Raw genomic sequence first — 25,643 nt, forward strand, 5'->3', positions numbered from 1 at the left:
TACTCTTTCTGGTAATTCATCTCTGAACTCCAGTTTGAGAACACAGACCTCAGAATTTTTGTTGTTAAAAGGAACCCTAAAGTGAGTGAATCGTCTCAGGTTTCTAGAAGTAGAAGGAACATTAGTGATTTTATTCAGTAGATTTTAAGCATTTTCACTACTGCCTTTCCCATGATATACTCTCAATACTTATAGAATCAGTGAATGAACCAAGTTCTACCCTCTTCTTTTACAGCTGAGAAAACATACCCACAGAGATTACTTGCCCTTGATTGTAAGTCTTTGTGCAATGATGAAGGAACTTAGTGTATATTATCATTCCTTAATCTATATTTTTTCATCTTTTGGATTTTTACATGTTTGGTTTTAAAATGAGGCCAATCTGTGAATTTGACTATTTTCCCAGCTTTTATTGTGAATATTTTCAAACATATAGAAAGGTTAAAAGAAGAGCATAGTATCCCTATATCCTTTATTTGGGGTCAGTAATTCTAGATGTTTGCTTGATTTCTTTATGTAACTTTTTTTTTTCTTTTGACATTTAAAAGTAAGTTTCAGGGACTTCCTGGTGGTCCAGTGGCTGAGACTCTGAGCTCTCAATGCAGGGGGCCTGGGTTCAGTCCCTGGTCAGGAACTAGATCTTGCATGCTGCAAATAAGACCTGATGCAGCCAAATAAATAAATATTCTAAAAAAATAAATAAAAGTTAGTTTCAGACATCACTCCATAGACTGCAGCATACCTCTTAAGATAAGTATATTATTATATAACTACTTAGCTACAGTACCAACAGTAACTCCATCGTATCATCTAATATCCACTGTGTATTCAGATTCACCCAATTGAAAAAAATTTCTTTTTTTTTGGCCACACTGCATGGCTTGTAGTATCTTAGTTGCAGGAACAGGGATCAAATTTGTACCCCCTTCAGTGGAAGCACAGAGTTTTAACCACTGGACCGCCAGGGAAGTCCTTTTCTTATATATCTTTTAAATGTGTTTTCAAAGGACTAAACCTTGAGTAGGCATTTGTTAGTAGTAACAGTACTATAATACTATTAGTAAATAATCTTCATTTAAAAGGTGCTCAATACCTAGTGGGCACTTGGTAAATATTTGTGTAGTAAATGAATTATGCCGTACCCAATGCATTATTCACTTACCATATGTGTGTGTACATAGTATAGATTTTCCTCCTTTTGTACCTCCCATATTACTTGATCTGCTGTGTAACTTGCCATCCACATTGCAATTGATGGAGATTTAAACATGAATGCTATTAGAGTGCTATCTGATGAAAACCTACATTAAGGAAGGCATTTTGTGTTGTGACCTGAGAAATGACATTTTCATGGACAACTTAGCCTTACTATGCTTAATGCACTCTTGATATTTTCCAGTCTATTGTATTTTTTTTCACTGCTAATCTGGTCTTTCTAAATTCATTCTGTGACTAACAATGAGTTAAGGGAGAACATCATGCTAGAACAAACTGCCCAAATACGTGGCCATATATTTAAAAGTGTTTTTAAGTGTTACTACAGTATTTTGTGCAGGTGAACCTCACTGTTGGTAAGAACAAAGACTCATTATTTTAATGAAGAAAATCTAGGATCACAAATCAGATACCTTTTGATTTGTTTTCTATTGAAGGTTAGAATATGGTCTTGTTCCTGGTGGAAACTCAGTGTGAAAATAACAGCCAAGTTTTTAACTTAAGTTTTTAAATTGTCAACTAATAATAGACATAGATCATGGGGAAATATGGTTAGTGAAGGCATTCTTCATTTTCCTACAAGTGTATAAATATATTATGGCTTTGAGTTAAAGCATATTTTAAAAAATCTACCCTGAATTTTAAAAAAGAAAAAAGTAAGTGAGAGGCTTTCATGTATTGAAATACACACTGGTTTTCTAGCTGTTACCCAAGAGATAATTTTTCACTTATAAAAGATGATTAAAATCCCCCAGACCTGCATTTCCTTCCTTTATGCCTTTACAGTGTGCAAAGAGGTTTGATGAGCTGAAGAGCAGTGGAAGTTCACCTGTGGACAACCAGTATAGTCCCCTCATGGCTGCTGGAGAGAGTCCTGTTGAAACTTTAGCCACATACATCAAATCCTCTCTTCTTGACACACAAGGAGAATTTCAGGAGACTCCAGTTGGTCAGGATGCAGTTTCTAAAACAGGTAAGGTTTTAAGAGCAAAATGCAGTACTTGTCCTTATGATAATTCTGAAAAATATTATGCATTCCAGTCAACTTTATTTAAAGGGTAATAGAAACCTTAACAGGAAAAATCTGTTAGTATTTGTATCTTCCTGAGCTTTAGAAATTTGTCTTTGCTATATTTAAAAAAAAATTTAGATGTTAACATACAGGGCAAACACTATTACCAAAAAAAAGGTTTTCACTATATTAAAATCTACTACTCCATTGTGTTAGCCTATTTGTGTCATAAAATTTAGAGGAATTTGACCTGTACCTTTTACTTAATTTTTTTTTAACTGAGAGAATCTTGCTTGTCTCTCCCGATACCTTTTTTATAGCTCCCCTCTATGAAAGTCAGTAGTAGCTTCAGATGACACAAAAGCAGGGTATGGGAGATGTTCTCCATATTACATTGAAAATCATAGCTGGTTTTAGAAATCTTCAATGTAGTGAATTGTTTTAATCTCAGCAGTAGCAGAATATTGATACAAAAATTTGCTTCAGGAAGAGAAACTATATTGTAGGCTTTTGAACATTTGACCCCTGTCCCTACATACCAGGTTAGTAATTTTTTTTAATCTTTAGTGTAATGTTAGCAATTTGTGACTGTTTTTCATACTGTTTCTTTCATTTACCTTTAGAAATATTAAGGCACCTAACAAAGTTCCATCTTTAACTACTCTTGGAAACCATGCGTTTATAGTATAACCATTCAATAAGTAAGAACCCATTTTCAGCTAGAAATGCTAACCTCCCCCCTTTGTTTTTGTATGTGTTTGTTTCTGTATTTAAGGAAGACATAGTATAGCTTCCACAAGGAATTGTTCTTCAGAAAGTGAAAATTGTACTACTCATAATGGTGGAGAAAAGACTGAAGAATCTGAAGGGTAGGAGGCTGGTTCTTTGCTAGATAAGCTTTTAATATGAATATCAACTTCAAATTATAAAATATATGAGTGATGATTATATATATCAGTTACCATAATTTAGGAATTTCACATTACACAGTTGCTGAAACAATTGATCTCAGGGTAGTTGATGTGTTGAACTATCAACAACTGCTTAATAGGTGAACATATGGCTTATTCATACTACTTATAAATTAGACAACAGTTTTCCACTTTAAAAATCCATTTTCATCTTATAAATATTAGAAATAACATCCATTAACATAAAGTTTTAGAAAGTAAAATTTAAAACCCAAAGAAAAATCTCTGCCATTAGTTCTTCAACTTTATTAAAGAAACTGGATGTGTATTTTAGAACTATTTGGATATAATTACTCATTATAGAAACATTTAAAAATTAAAATATATATTTCAATGTAATGCAAGTTTTAATAATTTTGTATTGTTTTGTGTACTTTACATACAATAAACTGCACATATTTTAAGTATTCACTTTTGATGAATGTTAGCCATATAACTAATGAAGATAACATTTTCATTATCTCTAAAGGTTTCTTTGGGTATTTTCAGTTTTGATAGTTTTTTAATAACACATATCGTAAAATTTACCCTTTTGAAAAGTTCTGGGATGGATTCTAGAGATGGATGGTGGTGATAATTGCATAATAATATGAGTGCATTTACTTTATGTATATTTTACTACAATAAATAAAAATTCACCCTTTTGTAGCTTAGTGAATTTTACTCACATAGATTTTTTAAAATTTTATTTTTACCGTGACAGATACTCAAACAATATATTCTTAATGTTCAACAAATACTTTTTCTTGGTTGCATGGCATGTGGGATCTTAGTGCCCCAATCAGAGATCAAACCCGTGTCCCCTGCATTGCAAGGCAGATTCTTAACGACTAGACCACCATGGAAGTCCCCTCATGTAGATTTTTAACTGATAGGTTTGTTTGTGTAGCATAAAAATTTATCAGGTTGATTTTTTACTATTATTATTTAGCATTTCATGTTTTGGCCCAAAATTTCACCGAATTTTCATATTTCATTATACCAGCCATTATCTGTTTATATTTTGACCGTACTGTCTTCGGAAGAACAACTTGCAAAGTTACTTAAATTCCTTTATTTTGACAAAGCACTGATTATTAATCTTTTTTCTGTTGCCAGTGTTACTTCAGATGTAATTTCTTTGTGTTAAAAATTTTTGAAGTTCATTTAAATACACATTAAATTCATATTGTAGATTAGTGTATCTCTTCCTATTTAATCGTTTCCTTTTGTAATGTAATGACATGAAGGCAGCTGTGGATCACATGAGTATTTCTTTTTGAGGTAATATAATTTTCAAGGGCATATAAATTCAAAGAGTATATAATTTTTGAAGTAGTCTTTCTGATATATAAACCTATTCTTAAATTGTTTTTTAAATAAGTAAATAAGCACATTGTAGTGTTGAGTTTTTAAACCACATTTACTGATTTATATTTATTGAATGCCCAGAAACAAGCTTTCTAGCTGTTAAAAATAACAAAATAGATATTCTAATTATTCACCATTCAATGAATAATTTTAACTTTTTCCCATTCACTAATAGTAAGAAGATTCTAGTGTTTCATCTGTATCTCCTTTCTGTATCCATTACCATGTAAAAGTGCCATTTTATGTTCCTCACAAGAACTAGAAATTGTAATTTAATTTTTCTTTGTGAATTGGTATTTTTTAAAAACACTATAATTATAATTTGAAAATAATAAGTTTCAAACCTTTTATAAGTTCTATAGTAAAAAAATTTTGTTTTACTAAGTCAGTAGCTTAACTAAAATTAGTCATAGTTTTCAGGTACAGATCAGCATTCTAGAAAAGTGCTAATGTAAACTTCTGAATGTCAAGCCTTGTAAAACTGATATGTGGTTAAAACCTTGAAAAACATCTGGTTCTGATACTTCCAATAAATGTCAATACTATTGGCTCCTCTTCTAAAACTCTAATAATTTCATTTCTGTGTAACATTTTTCATGAAGGCCAAACATGGTGATCCATGTATGTGATGAAGCAAAAAACTTGAAAGAAGATTTTATTTGCCCACGAGATCTTTTGATATCAGAAATGAAGTACTTTGCTGAATATTTATCTGTGGATGCCCAGCGCTGGGAAGAGGTGGACATTTCAGTTCATTGTGACGTTCACATTTTCAACTGGTTGATAAAATATGTTAAAAGGAACACTAAGGAGAATAAAGATTGTGAGATGCCCACTTTAGGTAAAAGACAATCTATTACTTACTTTGTAGTGAAATTCTTGTGTCAGTTGGTAGTTGCTTCAGGCAAAATAGGAAATGTGGAAAATTGTTCAAACCTTAGTATTTATGTTCAGATTAGTAATCACTGTTCAGGAAACTGATACCTCATTCTTTTTTAGCAAATTTTAGTGAATTTATGGCAAATGGACAGGTCTCTAGATTAGCCATTTTCACTGTATGTTACGATGACCGACTGCTGGTGTCCTGAAGATCCTTTTAGGGGATCCACAAGGTCAAGGGAATCTGCTTAATAATGCCAGGATGTTATTTATCATTTTTCCCTCTGTGTTGACATTTGTCCTGAAAGTGCAGAAGTAATAGAGGATAGAACTGTTGGAGCTTTAGCACACATCAAGGAAGGAGCATCACATTGTATGAGGGGTCACTGTGTTCTTCAGCCCATGTGCTCATAGTAAAAACGGGAAAAAAAGAAAAGGCAAAAATAGTTTCTCTTAGGAGTATCCTTGATGAGGCAGTAAAAATGACTAATTATATTAACTCTTGACTCTTGACTATACATTCTTCTGACATTCTACGGGATGACACAGGAAGTGCAGTCTTGCTGCACACCGGAGTATGATGGTTGTCTGAAGGAAAAGCACTTGTACAGTTGCCTGAGTTGCAAGCTAAATTAGCTGCTTTCTTACAAAACCATTTTTACTTGGAAGAATGGCTGACAGACCCTCACTTAAGCATCTGGCAGATACTTTCCTCCTTTTTTATTTTTTAATTTTTCTTTTGGCTGCACTGCACAACTTGCAGGATCTCAGTTCACCAATCAGGAGTTGAACCCAGGTCACGGCAGTGAAACTCAGCATCCTAACCACTAGGACCAGGGAATGTCCAAGGCAGATAGTTTTTTGAAAATGAATTAAGTGAGCCAGTCATTGAAAGGGAAATAACTAACAATATTTGTTGCCAGTGATAAAATTCATGCTTTCAAGTAAGAATTAAGAGTTTTGGGAAACTTGTATCTGCTTGCATGTGCTTGATAGTTGCTCTATATTTAAAGACTTTTCTTTAAATATTAACAAATAAGACTTTTTAATATAATGTATAATGAGATGTTTCAACATTTGGAAGATCTGCATAACTCAGTAAACCAGTGTCTTTCAAATGATCAATGCATGATGTTAACAAAAAATAATGCATAGATTAAAGATCCATTCTCATTGCAAGGTAAATCAGACGATTTTGAGATAGCAGAATAGGAAATGCTCTTAGTATGATTTTGATTCCCGTTGCAACTAACCTTTAAGAAAGACTACCCACAAATTCAGTGTGCAAACAGATGTGAGAATCAAACTATCTGCCCTTAAGTCAGACACTGAAGAGATTTATAGAAAATGTCAAACAGTGTTATTTTCTTTTTTTTTTTGAAAAATACAGTTATTTTCATAAAATTATGTTAATATGTAATGAGTTTATTAATTCATTGAAAAAGAATAATAAATATTTTAATTTTTTTTGTGTTTTATTTTCCACTATAGTAAATATGGATAGATGTAACCCAGTTAAACAAAAGCTTTCTAGGAATCTCAGCTTTTAAGATTCTTTTTTAAAAGAGGTCTTGAGAGCAAAAGTTTGAGAACCAATGTTTTAGATGATAAGAAGAGTAATTACTAAGTAATCTTTTTTGGGCATTGACTTGTATAGGAAATCACACTGGTGGGGTTTAATATAAGTATTTCTGTGCACTAGAATTACAATTTACAGTAATATCAAAATATTTCTAATTTCTTACTAGTAAATAAATCTATACTGACAGTATAAAAGTCTTCTGAGGAAGTTCATAATTTAATACCTTTTTGTGACCAAATTAAGGGAAAAGGTTTCTAATGGTTCTTAAAATTACAAAATTGCTAAATCAAAATTTTCAACCAGTCAAAAGGTTAAAAAGTGGCCCAAACTTGGTCATTCTGTAATCTTGACCTTAAATCAGTGGCTACAAGTGTTAAGCTTCTATAAAAGCAATCTTTAACTAGGAAAACTAGCAAAATGCTTAATTCCATCGCTAATAATCCAGACCTTGGGTCTTAACTGTAGTGGGTCATATTATAGTTGAAATTTTTCACCAACTCCTTCCTCTCTTTACCATTTCTTTTTGAGAACCTTCCATCTAGAATTGTTATTTAAGAAAAGATTGGAATTACTTATTATACTTATTGTGTACATAGTCCTTTATTTAGGAGGACTGTCTTTGTACTGTAACAGTAAATATCAAAATGTTTCTTTTTCCTTAAATATAACTCATGGAAAATGACTGAGGTTTACTGAAAAGATCGCATCAGCCAGCATCCCCTTTCCCTGGTTGTGCCTTTGAAGTCTGCCTTTTTCATTTCTGCAGTAGTAAATTTTCTATTATCTTTAAGAATCTTTTAAATTAAGCATTTGTTCATAACAAGCATTTGAACCACTTTTGAAATAACTTCATTGTGATTTTTGTGTGATGAGTTATATTCTCAATTTTAATTATCCTTTTCCCTGGTTTAGTTAAGGAGGAATTAGTATATATCATATCTTTAGCTGGAGTCTTTTTACTCGATGTAAATCTAATTCCAGGGCAAATTTGCTATGTTTTCTCTATACCCTAAATTTTAACTTTGCATTTTCTTTCTTGCATATAAGCCGTAGTAAGATTTTATTAAATTGTTCTTATTAAAGTAACCTCGTCTTTTAAGGTGAGAAGGAGCCTGTTCTAAGGAGATTGAGATGAAAATCAAAAGGAGAATTTAACTTTTTCTCTCTCTTTTTTAGAGCCAGGAAACGTCATTTCAATTCTTATTTCTTCAGAGTTTTTGAAAATGGATTCACTGGTAAGTATTAACAAAAGATCCAACTCTTCTATTCACCTATGCTTGATTTAACATATAACTTGATGTTTTTTTCAAGTGTCTAGAAAATTCGGAGACATCTTCCTAAAGTAGTTGTTGATTCAAGACTGTGATTCATTAGAATCAGCTGCTGGTGTTTGGAGGTACTTTGTTGTATTGGGAAAGGCTTAAGGCTACTGTGTGTCATTTGCGCAGGATGCCTATAAAGCTAGCAACTTATCCTCGGGGGAGGAGTTAGCTGTTGCATCAGATGAAACTAAACAGCATTAATTTTGCCCCAAAAGGGATTTGGCCATAAAACCAAATTAAAAGAAAATTAATTGGAATATATTTGTTTTACTATTTAAATAATTGGTTTAAACTTGTACTGCTCATTTGTGTCTTTCATTTATAGTTAAGCAAACTAAGAAATGAATGCCCAACTGCTAAAAGATGTAATTTTGTATGTGTAAACCACATGCTTATGTCTGTTGTTAAAAATAGTTGATGAAACATAAAAGCACAATATATCCATATCAGACTCTTAACACTGAATATATTTTTCTTCTTTTTCCTTTTATTTAATAAATTTCTTTATCATTCAAATGTTTTTTTATATTTTTTGTAGTTTTAAATGAATATTTGCTTTTCACCTCTGGTAAAACTACACAGAGCAAAATATTCCTTTACTGTGTTAACAGATGTGAAGTTCATTTATTTGTTTGAGGTTTTATTGTATTTTTGTACTCCTTAGTCCCTCCCTCTTCTGTTGTTGGTATTAATTGCTTCAGGGGAGGGTTATAGGGAAAAAAGAGAGACTAAAAGAGTCTCTGAGTTTTGATTTTTGTAATCTAAGACCTAAAGCACGATTTTTATATTATAGCAAAATATTTAGAAGAATACATAATTAACCAGTGCTGTTTTTCCCCAAAACACCATCTACCTTGAAAAGTAAATATACCTGACATTGAACAAAGGCAGAAAGCAAGCACAACAGAGCTGAGAAAACCCTAAAGTGACTGAAATTGTTTGTTAGAGAAATGGAGACATAAAATTGTCACTAAGTTTAGTAATAGAAAGTCACATATCTGTACCCTTGAGTTTGTCTACTTAAGATTTATATCTGCCACAATCATGAAAGATGTTCATTACATTGTTGTTCAAAATATTCTAAGAAGTTTGAAATTTTTTCTAGCTATGTTTGTATAAATTTGACCTACTAGACCACTTTGGAACAGTATAGTTTGACGCAAACAGGCAGAGCTAAGTTATTGCCTAGCAATACATGGGTTAAGCCTTTAATGAATCTTTATCTTTGAAAAGTATTGATATGACATTATCCTTTCTGTTTCTATCTTCAACACATTTTCTGTGTTTTTTTGTTTAGGTTGAACAGTGTATACAGTATTGCCACAAAAATATGAATGCCATTGTAGCTACCCCATGCAACATGAACTGTATTAATGCAAATCTTCTTACACGTATAGCTGATCTGTTTACACACAATGAAGTTGATGATTTAAAGGACAAGAAAGATAAGTTTAGGAGGTAATTTTTAAAATTTAATTTTAAAGGTAATGTTCCTATTAGAAAATAATGTTATTTTTATTTCATTTTAGTAAAAATTCTATATTTAGAATATATTTGGAAATCTATTTCCATTTTATTTTAAATGAATTAAAATATGGGGCTTGTCAGGTGGCTCAGTGGTAAAGAATACACCTGCCAATGCAGGAGATGCAGGAGTTGTGGGTTCAATCCCTGGGTTGGGAAGATCCCCTGGAGAAGGAACTGACAACCCACTCCAGTCTTCTTGCCTGAAGAATTCCATAGGCAAAGAAACCTGGTGGGACGGTCCACAGAGTCAGAAAGAGTCCGACACAACCGAGAAACTGAGTGTATCTGCCTGAAGTAAAATGTATTCTGAGCTGATGGCTTGAGGTGAAAAATAGTAACTAAATTAGTTACTTTGTATAAGGCGTATATAAACAGATTCTGATGGTGAATTATGTTAAAAATTATCAAAACAGGGCCTTAGTATAAAGGGGAAGAGTTGTGTGAGATGAGGTCAACAGCGTTAGGAGCTGTTTAGGTCATACAGGGAGTGTCTACTTTATTCTAGGTGGAATGGAAGCAGAGGAGTGGCATGATCTGGTTTGTTTTTAAGAAATCAGTCTATTCTGTATGGAGAAAAGACTATAAGGATATAAGAAGCAAGACCTATTTGAAGTCTAGTGCAGTGGTCTAGTGAGAGATGGAAAGCTTAGGACTAGAGTTAGAGGCAGGGGTTCTGGAAGGAAGTAGGTGGATTCAGAGTATGTTATTACAAAGATTTGACAGATTTTCAAATGTGATGATATAGGAAAAGAGAATATTTTAGGATAATTACTAGGTTTTAAGGTTGAGTAACTAAGTGAATGATAGTGTCATTAATAGAGCAGTGACTGGGGTGAGGGGAATCAGAAGATGTGTTTGGACCTTGTTGCTGCTGCTGCTGCTGCTAAGTCGCTTCAGTCGTGTCCGACTCTGTGCGACCCCAGAGACAGCAGCCCACCAGGCTCCCCCGTCCCTGGGATTCTCAAAGCAAGAACACTGGAGTGGGTTGCCATTTCCTTCTCCAATGCATGAAAGTGAAGAGTAAAAGTGAAGTCGCTCAGTCGTGTCCAACTCTCAGCGACCGCATGGACTGCAGCCCACCAGGCTCCTCTGTCCATGGGATTTTCCGGGCAAAAGTACTGGAGTGGGGTGCCATTGCCTTCTCCGTTGGATCTTGTTAGGTTTATTTATTTATTTTTATTTTTTTAGGTTTATTTAATATATTCAATATACTTCTTGGACATTCAGGTAGGATGGCAGGTAGATGTAAGTCTGAAGTTTAGGTCAGAGTTCAGGGCTTAAAATAAAAATATGAGTAGATGAGGTTTAAAGCCATAGAACTGAATGAGATTTCCTAGCCAGACCACATGTTCTCCACCGAATTGCAATGGCACCTTTACTATAAATCAGGAGATTTTATATGTGAGGTCTCTTTCTGGATTCTCCATTTTATTCTGTTGATTTCTTTGTCTATACTTTTATACACTTATTTATATTATTATTATTAAGTATATTATTAAGTATATTATTTATATACTTAATACACAGTATTAAGACACTGTCTTAATTACAGTAGCTTTCTAATATTTTTTTGGTATCTAGTAATCTAAAATTCTGGAGAAAGAAATGGAAACCTGCTCCAGTATTCTTGACTGGAGAATCCCATGGATAGAGGAGCCTGGCAGGCTACAGTCCATGGGGTTGCAAGAGTTGGACACGACTTAGTGACTAAACCACAACCACCACCAACAATCTAAAATTCTCCAGCTTTGCCATTCTCCAAGATTGCTATCTTGGTCATTTTATATCCTTTGCATTTCCACATGAATTTTATAATCAGCCTGCCCATTTTCTCTTTCTTTTTCTCTCATATACATACACACACACACACACCTGCAAATTTGAGGGTTAGTACTGAACCTGTAGATTTGGGAAGAGACATCTTAATAATATTGAGTCTTTCCATTCATGAACATGGTATAACTCTCTATTTATTTTAACAGTGTTTTATAGTTTTTAATATAGAGTCATTTTTCCTTTTTTTTAAGTGAAATTTATTCCTAGGCATTTGAATTTTTGGGTGCTATTATAAATGCTATTTTTGTTTATTTCCTAATTATTAACAAGAGCATAGTGTAAAGACTGCCCAACATTTGGAAGATTCAACAAAGGAGAGTTAAGGAGCCTGAGAAGGAAGAGCCAGAGGGTCAAAGGGAAGGCAAAAGGAAAGAGGGTTTCAAAAAGGAGGAAGCAATTAAGTGTTCAAATATGTGTAATGCTGCTACCATGTAGAGTAAGATGAGGACAGAAATGTGGTTGATTGGATTTAAACAACTTTTTTCCAGATGTTTGCTCTGAATGATTACAGAAAAATTAAGTTCATGTCTAACATTATTGTGTTATATGCGTGCTAAGTCACTTTAGTCATGTCTGACGTTTTGCAACACCATTGATTGTAGCCCACCAGGCTCCTCTGTCCATAGGATTCTCTAGGCAAGAATACTGGAGTGTGTTGCCATACCCTCCTCCAGAGGATCTTCCCAACCCAGGGATCAAGCCTGCATCTCTTACATCTCTTGCATTGGCAGGCAAATTCTTTACCAGTAGCATCTCTTGGGAGGTCCAGATTATTATATTATGCATAATAGTAAAGTATTAACATTTATTGAATGTTTAATACTATGTCTGACACTCTTTAAAAACACTATCTCATTTAACCCTTTTAAAATCTTATGCATTTGAAATTAGTAGCCCCATTTTCTAGATGGAGAAAATAAGTTTCAGAGATTTTAAGTTGCCAAAGGTCATGTATGAAATTATTGGTAGACCCAGGATTGTTAAACTTCCCAAATCCTCAATCTGGAATTTTCCTTAACAAAGAACTGAAAGAGAGGTAGACATCCACGTGTCTCATTTTTCTTGTGAAAATTGATTCTTAATCAAGCAATTCTCATTAGTAGATTTACTTACTTAGAGCAGCAAAAAATGTATTATAAATTCCCACGGAAGGACTCTCTAAGGACTTATTAGTCTTATTTTCTACGTGTGCAAATAGGTCAGCATTTATTTTCATCACTATCAAGTAATTTTGGTATCGTGGATAGAGAAAATTAATTTGTTGGTCATTTGTTGTTACTAGTAAACTTTTTTGTAAGAAGATTGAGAGACTGTTTGATCCTGAGTACTTGAATCCAGATTCTCGGAATAATGCAGCAACATTATACAGGTATATTTTTCTTTAGTATGCTATGTATTGCAGCTAAATTCTTTAATTTTAGTACATTTGAAATTTTCTTCTTGAGTGTTTTTTGTATTGTCTTTGTTGTTTTTTTTATACAATTTTAAAGGTTACTTTCCATTTACAGTTATTACAAAATACTGGCTATATTTCTCACATTGCATAATACATCCTTGAGCTTATCTTATACCCAGTAGTTTGTATTTCCCACTCCCCTCCTCCTATTTTGCCCTTCCCTACACTTTCCCCACTTATGACCACTAGTTTGTTCTCTATTAGTCCGCTTCTTGTTTGTTATATTCACTAGTTTGTTGTATTTTTTAGATTCCATGTGTAAGTAATGACATACAGCACTTGTCTTTCTTTGTCTGACTTATTTCATTTAGCGTAATGCCCTCCATGTATGTTGCTGCCGATGACAAAATTTCGGTTTTATGGTCAAGTAGTATTCCATTGTGTGTGTGTGTGTGTGTGTGTGTGTGTGTGTGTACTCACCACATCTTCTTTATCCATTCCTCTGTTAATGGACACTTGGGTTGTTACATATCTTGGCTGTTGTAAATAATGCATCTATTAACATTGGGGTGTATGTATCTTTTCAAATCAGGTTTTTTTTTTTAATGTCTACCCAGGAGTGAAATTGCTGGATCATATGGTGGTTCTGTTTTTGTTTTTTTGCGAGCCCTCATGCTGTTTTCCGCAGTGGCTGCATCCATTTACATTCTCACTAACAGTGTACAGGTGTTCCCTTTCTCCATATCCTCACCAGCATTTGTTATTTGTGTTCTTTTCAATGATGTCCATTCTGACAGGTGTGAGGTGATATCTCATTTTGGTCTTCATTTGCATTTCCTTGAGGATTCAGTGTTGAACATCTTTTCATGTCTGTGTTGGCCATCTATATTTCCTCTGTGGAAAAATGTCTGTTCATTTCCTCTAGCCATTTTTTAATCAAGGTATTTTTTTAATTGTATCTTTGTGTTATTATAGATGCTGTTTGTGTAAGAAACTTTTAACAAAAGAAACAGAAAGAAGAATTCCTTGCATTCCTGGAAAAATCAATGTGGATCAGCATGGAAATATTATATACATTCATATAAGGTGTAGTGAAAATAAAATACAGATTCTTAAATGTGAATTAATGGTGTATTTATAAAGCAAAACTACTTCTAAAAGGAATGGGAAACATTTTTTCTTCATGTGATCCAACTCTGATTTAGAAAGATGGTACTTTCAAAACAAAGTTGTAAAAGTATATTTTATCTTGAAAGATATTCTGATCAGTGCCATTAAAATGATTTTTCACTGCTAGATTTCAAGTGTTATATTGAATTTGACAAGAGAACCAGATTTATTTTCAGATGAATTTTAGAGTGAGGCAAATTGTCTTTAAAATTGGATTTTCTATATTTAGTCTTCATACTTCTTCAGTATTATATTAATGCATAGTTCTTTTTCATTCTCCTTAAGTTCAAAACTAGTTCTCATCCTGAGTTGGGGAGTAGGTGGAAAGGGTTATAAATAGGAATAATGTCTCAGGAAAACAAAAACTTTAAAATATATATGTGTGTTCTCTGACAGTATCCTACTGCTAGTGATTTATTCAGAGAGGTAATGTGGATTTATGAAAGCACTTAGTAAGGACATTGATTGCTGTATATCAATAAAAAACAACACTCAAATGATTAAATGAACTAAAATATGTGTATTTGTATAAAACACAAAACATATTTTGTATTTGTATAAAACACATTTAATTGCTTCTGAATGTTCAGTCTTTGAGAATGTAAAAGAATATGTAATGTGTGTTAGTTGCTCAGTCATGTCCAACTCTTTGCAACCCCATGGACTGTAGCCCACCAGGCTTCTCTGTCCATGGAATTCTCCAGGCAAGAATACTGGAGTGGGTAGCCATTTCCTTCTCCAGAGGATCTTCCCGACCCTGGGATCGAACCCAGGTCTCCTGTATGACAGGCAGATTCTTTATCATCTGAGCCACCAGGGAAGCCCAAAAGAATGTATAGTTGCATAGAGAATTGATAGTAAATTAAATAAGAAAAAAACCCAGGTTATAAAACAAAACTCAAGGGTCTTCCCTGGTGGCTCAGTGGTAAAGAATCTGCCTGCCATGCAGGAGACACAGATTCGATACCTGGTCTGGGAAGATCCCACCGGCCGTGGAACAACTAAACCTATGGGCCACAACTACTGAAGCCCAAAGTCTGTGCTCTGCAAGAAGAGGGCCCACCACAGTGAGAAGCCCATGCACAGCAACTGGAGAGTAACCCCCCTGCTCGCCACAACTAGAGAAAAAGCCTATGCAGCAAGGAAGACCCAGCACAGCCAAATAAATAAATAAACTATTAAAAAAAAAAAAAACCAGAAACATGTTCATTAAATATTAACTGTGGTGTTACCTTTGAATGATAGTATTATGGATGATTTTCATTTGCTTTTTGCTTTTCTTCCTATATTAAAAATGTGCAGTACTTTTATTAAAGGAAAAACTGTACAACTGTTAATTTCATATTGTAAACATTAAAACAAATCTAGAGAAAAATATGACATTTGACTCTAGTATTAATAGCACAGTCAACATTAAAATGTTTCATTTTTCTCTTCATATAATAAAGGGAATATAAGCACTTGGGATTTTATACTTCTTTATCTTGAGACTTGAATCACCTTTTGAAAATTATTTCCATTTTGACAGCAATAACTTAATATTGCTGTATGAAAAAACATACTAAATTTGACATCTGTTTTGTTGTTTTATTAAAAGTATTTTTCCTGCAGGTTAGCTGTTAATGACATTTTTTTAATGTCTTTAAATAACTTAAAACAGATGTAGTTTGTAATAACATAATGGTGTTTTGTTGTATCTTGAACTAAAGACAAAAATAACAAAAATTCAAAAACATTAGGGACTTAGAGAAGCATAGGAACTTGTTACATGTAACCATTGCAAATGGAGTTTTAAGTCTTGTCTGCTTATTTAAATTTATATCATTGAACTTAAAAATGTATATTATTGAGACCTGATTGTATATTACTTTATTACTCCATTACTAGAAAATAATTTTGAAAATAATGTACAGAACTAATACATTAATGGAGTGTTTAAAATTACCAATAATTTATGATATGTACAATTAAATATGTTCCATTTAGTGTCATATGCTTAAGTCCAAACTGTTAGCCTGCTTAAACTGTATTAATTTTTAAAAGAAACTCCATACCTCTGTGCTGGGTCTTTGTTGCTTTGCATAGGCTTTTTCTAGTTGTGGAGGGCAGGGGTCCTCTTGGCTGTGGTGTGTCGGCTTCTCACGGCAGTGGCTTCTCTCGTTGCAGAGCACAGGCTCTAGGCACAGGGGCTTCAGTAATTGTAGCACGTGGGCCCAGTTGTAGCAGCGTGTGGGTTCTTGGACAGGCAGGCTTCAATTATTATGGCACACAGGCTTAGTAGCTGCAGCTCGCAGGTCTAGACCATGGGCTCAGTAATCGTGGTGCATGGGCTTAGTTATTCTGTGGCATGTGGGATCTTCCTGGACGATGGATCAAACCGTGTTGCCTGCATTGGCAGATAGATTCTTAACCACTGGACCTCTGGGGAAGTCCTTAAATTATATTTAATTTATAACCCTTTATCTTGAGTAGTAAAATAATTTGGCATTCAGTCTGTGACACTTTTTTCTGTTGTCCACAGGTAAAAACAGAATAAAATTCCCAAATGAAATTTTATCTAGCATTCAGTGTAGTCCCTTCCGTAGCCATTGTTTGGGGAGTGTTCTTGAAAATAAGCCACAAATTTAAAAATATTGGTTTAAAACAAATTGTTTCTATTGCTTACTTGTGAAATAATATAACAACTGAGGCTCTTTTCCCTAGAGATAAGACTTGGGATGTTCATGAGTATTTGAATAGTCTTTTTGAAGAATTAAAATCTTGGAGAGATGTATATTGGCGCTTGTGGGGAACAGTCAACTGGCTAACTTGTTCAAGATGTTATCAGGTGAGTTTTTTTTTTTAATATCCTGTTTTGTAACCACTGAGAGCAGGCTCTTTTGACATATGCTATTTAATTAGTTAGGATGTGTTTGTACAATATCTGACATCTTTTTAAGAAACTAGTGGCAGAAACAATGGTGCTATTAAACATTGCTTGCATCTGACCTCATTTCTCTTACTGTGATCTTCCTCTTTTTTATTTCCATTGCTGAAACAATCAATGACTTGATGAATTTTTATAAAGCCAACAGGTTTTTAAGTGATAGAATTCATTTTTTTCAATAGAAAAAAGATACAGGATTCTTGTTGCCTTTTATTTATTTCCAGCCGAACTGTTTCTCTGTTAGCCCATAAGTTTCTTTAGAAATTCAGAAACACCTTTGCAGATAGGATGCTACTGAGATGTGCCCTTCTTGTTATTAATAATCATGTTACCAAAAATGTTTTGTCCACTTCTTCTAAATGAAGGCTTAAAAGCACAAGAAAACTTGCAATTTGAAGGTATTTATAATAAATCCTTTTATAAAATAATTAGATCTTTATTGGTCACAATCATTCCTAATTAGTCTCATGTATAAATTCAGAGTGTTCTGCATAAAATATTTTATGAATCCCGTAGGTCTCCCCTCCCCCTCACTTGGGTACTCATTTTCAATAGAGTAAGGCAGCACAGAGAGCAGCTTATTACAACCATCAGAGTGACATTTTTTTCAAACTGTAAGTTTCTTCCCAGTGACTCTGTATGTCCTCCCAGTTTTTAAAAGCTTGATTTATTGAAGTATAATTTACATACAGTAAAATGTATCCTTTTTGTGAGGTTTGACAAACTCATACAGTTGTATAGCTACCACCACAATCAAAGCATAGACTACTTCTGTCATCCTTAAAAATTCCCTTGTGGCTGGTTTTAGTCAGTTCTTGTCCCATCTCAGCCTCTGATCTGTTTACTGTCTCTGTAATTTTGACTTTTCCAGAATGTCATATAAATAGAATCATACAGTATTTAGCTTTTTGAGTTTATTTTATGTAGCATAATGTATTTGAAATTTATTCACATTGTTGTATCTGCCCATTTGTTCCTTTTTAGCCTTAGGTAGTAGCTCATCAGAGGAATATACTACAGTATGTTTATCCACTTACCAGTGGAGGACTGCAGGTGGTTCTAGTTTGGGGCCATTATGAAGAAAGCATCTATAAACATTCCCATACAGGCTTTCATGTGAATATGTTTCTCTTGAGTATTTACCTAGAAATAGGATTGTTGGGTTGTATGGTAAATGTAAACTTAACATTTATACCATGCCTAACAGTTTCCCAAAGTCCCTGAACCACTTTTTATCCTTTCCAGCTATGTATAGGCGGAGAAGGCAATAGTACCCCACTCCAGTACTCTTGCCTGGAAAATCCCATGGACGGAGGGGCCTGGTGGGCTGCAGTCCATGGGGTCGCTAAGAGTCAGACAGGACTGAGTGACTTCACTTTCACCTTTCACTTTCATGCATTGGAGAAGGAAATGGCAACCCACTCCAGTGTTCTTGCCTGGAGAATCCCAGGGATGGGGTAGGCTGGTGGGCTGCCGTCTATGGGGTCACACAGAGTCGGACATGACTGAAGCAACTTAGCAGCAGCAGCAGCAGCAGCAGCTACGTATAGGAGTTCCAATTGCCCCATATGTTTTCTAACACTTGATATTGTCAGGTTGGTTTGGGTGTTTTTTTTTTTTCCTACTTAATAGGTATATAGTTGTCCTCTCCACAATGGAGTGTCACTTATAATCAAAGATATCAGGCTCCTAAAACCTGATATGTTTAGCATGTCAGACTGCAGAAAATTTGAAGGATTTTTTTCCCCTTCAAAGCAAATTGAATATTGATTTATAATATTTAATATTTATTACAGAGAGTTTATAAACTCATAAAAGTTTGTATGCAAAATACTTTGTATGAGTATGTACCTTATAGCTTTTACCAGACTCAAAAAATTTTAATTGAAAGCTATTATTTGAAAATCATAATTGGAACTAACTGCTAAGAATTCTGAATTACAGACTATCTTTTGTGTTCAAGATCAGTGCTTAAAATTGTTCATTTTATTTTCTTTATTTTACCAACTTACAAATGTATTAGTCTTATAATTAAACATCAGTAAGTTTTTCACGAGTGATTCAGTTACTCCGTGTTTATCATAGATAGAGTGATGTTAAGCATTTACCTTAAAAAATATGTCCAAGAATAAGGGAGGCAAAATTTTATTTAATTTTTTCCATTGGAAAACCTCTTTTGTGATTGACTAATTATAAAATTAGATATACATCAAGATCAATTTAACTTCTCTGAAATTCAAATAACGTTTTTGATTTTGCTTTTTAATAGCTTTGTTGAGGTATTATTACATGCCATAAAATTCATTCATTTTAAGTGTACAATTTACTGATCTTAAATAAATTTGGAATTGTGCAGCCATCACCACCATCCAACTTTAGTACATTTCCATCACCCCCAAAAGATCCCTTGCATCCATTTGCATCCACTCCCCAACCTAGTCTTACTTTTAACCCCAGGCATCCACACATCTGCGTTCTAGCTCTAGAGATGTGCCTTTTCTGTATATTTTATGTGATGGAACATACAGTATGTGGTCTTGAGTATTTTTGAGATGTATAATTTCACTGTGGGAATAGTACTTGCTTTTGTGTATTTCTTTTTTTCAGACGTTTCTGTGCATAGAGTTTTCACACTGTCAGTACCACTCAGAGACAGTGATTTATCCTACTGCAGGAAGTTCACTGAGTACTGTTGGCACTGGAATTTATCCCTGCTGTAACCAAAAGGTTCTTCGATTTGACCCCACTCAGCTTACAAAGGTAGATTTTGAAGGTTGCTGTTTGGTAATTACAGTACTTATTAACACTTTGTATTTAAATATTTTCCTCTTTTATTGTTTTTAAAATGTAAATATACATTCACGTAGAAAAGATTTAAGTACACAGGGAAGTGTAGTAAAAAGTAGAAATCTCATTTCATACCACTCCCTCATTCTACTTCTCTTCTTAAAGATAACCACTGTTCACAACTTCCCTTAAGACTTTGTTTTATACATTTTAGACACAAACTAAATGTTTTTCACATTGGAAATAGAATCAGACTGTTCATCTTATTCTGTAATTTGCCTTTTTCACTTAACAGTGTACCTAGGTGATCATTCTGTATAATATTAACTGCTGTGTAGACTGTGTAGGGGTTAGGCTAGAGATAATGATTTGTAAGTCTTCTTGTAAATGAGTGATCATTGAAACCAACAGGTGTAGGTGAGCATAAAATGGGCCTGGGGGAGGGTGATACTGGCTTACGCTATCATTTTCATAAACCTCAGTCATCTCCCCATGTAATATTGTTCTTTGGACTTTACTTCCATCACCAGTCACATACACACCTGGGTGTTGTTTTCACTTTGGCTCCATCTCTTAATTCTTCCTGGAGTTATTTTTCCACTTTTTTCCAGTAGCATACTGGGCACTGGCCAACCTGGGGAGTACATCTTTCAGTGTCATAGCTTTTTGCCTTTTCATACTGTTCGTGGGGTTCTCGAGGCAAGAATACTGAAGTGGTTTGCCATTCCCTTTTCCAGTGGACCATGTTTTGTCAGAACTCTCCACCATGACCTGTCCATCTTGGGTGGCCCTACACGGCACAGCTCATAGTTTCATTGAGTTAAACAAGGCTGTGGTCCATGCAGTTTGATTAGTTTTCTGTGATTGTGGTTTTCATTCTGTCTGCCATCTGACAGATAAAGACAAGAGGCTTGTGGAAGCTTTCTGATGGGAGAGACTGACTGTGGGAAACTAAGAAAAGCAGAAGATATTAAGAAGAGGTGACAAGAATACACAGAAGAACTATTAAAAACACATCTTCATGACCCTTTAACCATGGTGGTGGTGTGATCACTCATCTAGAGCCAGACGTCCTGGAATGCGAAGTCAAGTGGGCCTTAGGAAGCTTCACTATGAACAAAGCTAGTGGAGGTAATGGAATTCCAGCTGAGCTATTTCAAATCCTAAAGGATGGTGCTATGAAAGGGCTGCACTCAATATGCCAACAAATTTGGGAAACTCAGCAGTGGCCACAGGACTGGAAAAGGTCCGTTTTCATGCCGAACCCAAAGAAAGGCAATGCCAAAGAACGTTCAAACTACCACACAATTGCACTCATCTCACACACTAGCAAAGTACTGCTAAAAATTTTCCAAGCCAGGCTTCAACAGTACATGAACCGTGAACTCCCAGATGTTCAAGCTGGATTTAGAAAAGGCAGAGGAACCAGAGATCAAATTGCCAACATCTGTTGGATCATCAAAAAAGCAAGAGAGTTCCAGAAAAACATCTACTTTATTGATTATGCTAAAGCCTTTGACTGTGTGGATCACAATAAACTCTGGAAAATTCTTAAAGAGTTGGGAATACCAGACCATCTGACCTGCCTCCTGAGAAATCTGTATGCAGGTCAGGAAGCAACAGTTAGAAGCGGACTTGGAACAACAGACTAGTGCCAGATTGGGAAAGGAGTATGTCAAGGCTGTATATGGTCACCCTGCTTATGTAATTTATTTGCAGAGTACATCATGAGAAATGCTGGACTGGAAGAAGCACAAGCTGGAATCAAGATTGCCAGGAGAATTATCAATAACCTCAGATATGCAGATGACACCACCCTTATGGCAGAAAGTGAAGAAGAACTAAAAAGCCTGTTGATGAAAGTGAAAGAGGAGAGTGAAAAAGCTGGCTAAAACTCAACATTCAGAAAACGAAGATCATGACATCCAGTCCCATTACTTCATGGCAAATAGATGGATAAACAGTGGAAACAGTGACAGACTTTATTTTGGGGGGCTCCAAAATCACTGCTGATGGTGACTGCAGCCATGAAATTAAAAGACACGTGCTCCTTGGAAGGAAAGCTATGACCAACCTACACAGCATATTAAAAAGCAAAGACATTACTTTGCCAACAAAGGTCTGTCTAGTCAAGGCTATAGTTTTTCCAGTACATGTATGGATGTGAGATTTGGACTATAAAGAAAGCTGAGTGCCAAAGAATTGATGCTTTTGAATTGTGTTGAAGAAGACTCCCTTGGACTACAAGGAGATCCAGCCAGTCAATTCTGAAGGAAATCAGTCCTGACTGAATGTTCACTGAAAGGACTGATGCTGAAGCTCAACCTCCAGTACTTTGGCCACTTGATGCGAAGAACTGACTCATTGGAAAAGACCCTGATGCTGGGAAAGATTGAAGGCAGGAGAAGAAGGGGATGACAGAGGATAAGATGGTTGGATGGCATCACCAACTCGATGTACATGAGTTGAGCAAGCTCCGGGAGTCGGTGATGGACAGGAATGCCTGGCACACTACAGTCCATGGAGTCACAAAGAGTTGGATGCGACTGAGTAACTGAACTGAACAGTCATCTCCTATGAGTTATGTTTAAGGAAAAGAAAACTGTGGTTTTTACCATTTTCTAAGACAATCCCCCTAAATAAAGGACTATGTACACAATTATTGAAATAAGTACTCGCAATCTTTCCTTAAGATTAAAGTTTCTCAAAGAGAAATGGCAAAGGGAGGAAGGAGCTGGTGAATAATTTCCTCAGGAAGCTATAATATGATTCACTCCAGTGAAGATCCAAGGCCTGGATTATTAGCAATTTAATTAAACATTTTGGTAGTTTTCTTGATTAGAATAAAGATTGCTTTTATGAAAGTTATATTTATAGCCACTGATTTAAGGTCCAAGATTACAGATTGACTAGTTTTGCTTTTTTTTTTTTTTTAACCTTTACTATATTCATAAACATGCTGGATCAAACAGTGTTTTTTTCCTTTCTGCTGCTGTTGCAGCTAAGTCACTTCAGTCGTGTCCGACTCTGTGCAACCCCATAGACGGCAGCCCACCAGGCTCCCCCATCCCTGGGATTCTCCAGGCAAGAACACTGGAGTGGGTTGCCATTTCCTTCTCCAGTGCATGAAAGTGAAAAGTGAAAGTGAAGTCGCTCAGTCATGTCCTACTCTTTGAGACCCTATGGACTGCAGCCTACCAGGCTCCTCCGTCCATGGGATTTTCCAGGCAAGAGTACTGGAGTAGGGTGCCATCGCCTTCTCCGTTCCTTTCTACATATTTTGATTTTTATTTCACACGTATATCTCTATAGTCTGGCATATTGGGCTCTGACTGGTTGAAAATTTTGACTTAGCAATTCTGTAATTTTAAGAACCATCAGAAACTTTTTCTATTTATTTGATCACAAAAATGTATTAAATTATGAACTTCCTCAGAAGACTTTTATACTATCATTAAAGATTTATTTACTATTTATTGCAATTCTAATGTACAGAAAGACTTTATTAAACCACCGATGTGATTTCCTATACACGTCAGTGCCCCAGAAAGATTACTTAGTAATTATTCTTCCTATCATTTAGAACATTGGTTCTCAAACTTTTGCACTCAAGATCTCTAAAAAAATCTTAAAAGCTGAGATTCCTAGAGAGCTTTGTTTCTGTGGGTTATATCTATCTCTATTTACCATTGGAAATTAAAACAGAAAAGGTTAATTTTAATTCATTGAAAAAGAATAATAAGCTCATTACATGTTAGCATATTTTTATGAAAAATAACTATATTTTCCAAAGCAAAAAAATAAGTGAAAATAACACTGACGTTTTTTATAACTCTCTTCAATGTCTGAATTAAGAGAAAACAGCTAGATTCCCAGATCTGTTTCTACATTGAATTTGTGGGTAGTCTTTCTTAAAGGCTAGTTGCAATGGGAATCAAAATCAAGGAACTTTTCCTATTCTGCTATCTCAAAATCCACTGATGTGGAACTTTGCTGGACATCTGGTGATTAAGAATCCACCCTTCAATGCAAGTGACAGAGGTTTGATCCCTGGTCAAGGAACTAAGATCCATTATGCCACAGGTCATCTGAGCCTGTGTGTCTCAGCTAGAGAACTCTCACACTCAAAAGCCTGTGCTCCACAACTGGAGAAACCCTCATATGGGGTGTTTCCACACACTGCTATGAAAACCCAGCACAGCCTAAATAAATTAATGTTCCCCAATCTGACCTATGATCCATGTGATCTCAATAAACATCCTAACAGGTTTTTTAAATCAGGAATGTTGCTAAGCTGATTCTAAAATATTTATGGAAATACGAAAGGCCAAGAACAGGTAAGAGACTCTCAAAGAACACAAAGGTAGAAGTACTGGGTTGGCCAAAATGACTTAGCAGGTTTTTCCATAACACCTTAGGGATCGGAAAGAACTTTTTGGCCGACCCAATATCAAAATTTATTGTAAGTCTTGGTAATTATGACAGGGTGACATTGATGAAGATTAAACAGATGGACCAATACAAGAGAATGAAATACACTTGAACTTTGGAAAACACTGATTTGAACTATGTGGGTCCACTTAAACCTGGATTTTTAAAAATAAATATGTACTGTACTATATATATAATATGCAATTGGTTAAATCCATGGATTTTTGTATATATGGGACTCCTAGAACCGTTTCCCCAGAGATACTGGGGAATTCTGTACTTGAAGCTACCTGGATACTTGACTGTGACAGAGGTGACATTACAGAGCAGTGGGCACAGGATAGACTTCCCAGGAAGAGGTACTGGAACATTGGGACATCAAAATGGGGGAAAAATGGTCCAAACTAGTCCCCCAAAAGCCTGTATGTGGAACTTACCTGGTAGTCCAGTGGTTGAGAATCCACCTGCCAAAGCCAGTGACACAGGTTCAATCCCTGGTTGATCCCTGGTCTGGGAACATGTCACATGCCACCGGGCAGCTAAGCCCATGTGCCACAACTACTGAACCTGTGCCCTAGAGTCCATGTTCTGCAACTAGAGAAGCCACCTTAATGAGAAGCCCACGCACCGCAGCTAGAGAGTAGTTCCTGCTTGCTGCGGCTAGAGAAAGCCCACTCGCAGCCATGAAGACCCAATGCAGCCTTAAGTAAATAAATAAATATTTTTTAAAAGCCTATATATGAGGCAAAGCTGATAAAGCTATTAAAAGATAATACCACAAAGGAAGAAATTTTAAATTCAAGTACATTAGCTGCATTAAATAATAAACTGAGGAGACAAGCTCACAGGTGGGACCAGATATTAGCAACATGTAGCTGTAAAAGGCTCATATTAAGATTTTTTAAAACTTGTACAAATTAATAGAAAAAGACAATAAGAACTTCACACAAGGAAGTTCTTCATTGTCCACTAAACATTGAAAGGATCTCAACCTCATTTTTAATTGGGGAAATGCAGATTAAAACCACAGTCAAATACCACTACATGCTCACCAGAATAACTACAATTACCAAGTGTTACCAAGAACGTAGAGTAATGAGCACTTTCATACACTGCTGTTAGTCATTTAATTTGGTGCACATGAGCACTTGTGTATCAGGAAGCATGTTGAAGAATGTTCATAATACTACTACTAAGGATAGTTCCAAACTGGAAACAAGCCACCCACCAACTATGGAA

At 35.1% G+C, this 25,643-nt stretch overlaps 1 protein-coding gene across 5 annotated transcripts in view; it reads left to right on the forward strand.

The window, feature by feature from the left end:
- The window catches only part of SANBR (SANT and BTB domain regulator of CSR), a 62,839-nt gene that overhangs the window by 14,926 nt on the left and 22,270 nt on the right, over positions 1-25,643 (forward strand). For 4 of the 5 annotated variants that reach the window (XR_003037161.2, XM_024999403.2, XM_024999402.2 and 1 more), the window contains 9 exons: positions 2,002-2,188; positions 3,003-3,096; positions 5,151-5,389; positions 8,186-8,244; positions 9,629-9,789; positions 12,977-13,063; positions 14,066-14,176; positions 16,964-17,087; positions 19,794-19,946. Coding sequence is in view for 4 of the 5 variants with exons in the window: in XM_024999403.2 (XP_024855171.1) it covers positions 2,002-2,188; positions 3,003-3,096; positions 5,151-5,389; positions 8,186-8,244; positions 9,629-9,789; positions 12,977-13,063; positions 14,066-14,176; positions 16,964-17,087; positions 19,794-19,946 (1,215 nt within the window). In the remaining variant the exon portion in view is untranslated. Of the gene's footprint in view, positions 1-2,001; positions 2,189-3,002; positions 3,097-5,150; positions 5,390-8,185; positions 8,245-9,628; positions 9,790-12,976; positions 13,064-14,065; positions 14,177-16,963; positions 17,088-19,793; positions 19,947-25,643 lie in introns of those variants that run through there. The other variant, XM_059891747.1, reaches the window with a different exon arrangement.

This window comes from Bos taurus, chromosome 11, assembly GCF_002263795.3.
Source record: "Bos taurus isolate L1 Dominette 01449 registration number 42190680 breed Hereford chromosome 11, ARS-UCD2.0, whole genome shotgun sequence".
Taxonomy (NCBI): Eukaryota; Metazoa; Chordata; class Mammalia; order Artiodactyla; family Bovidae; genus Bos; species Bos taurus.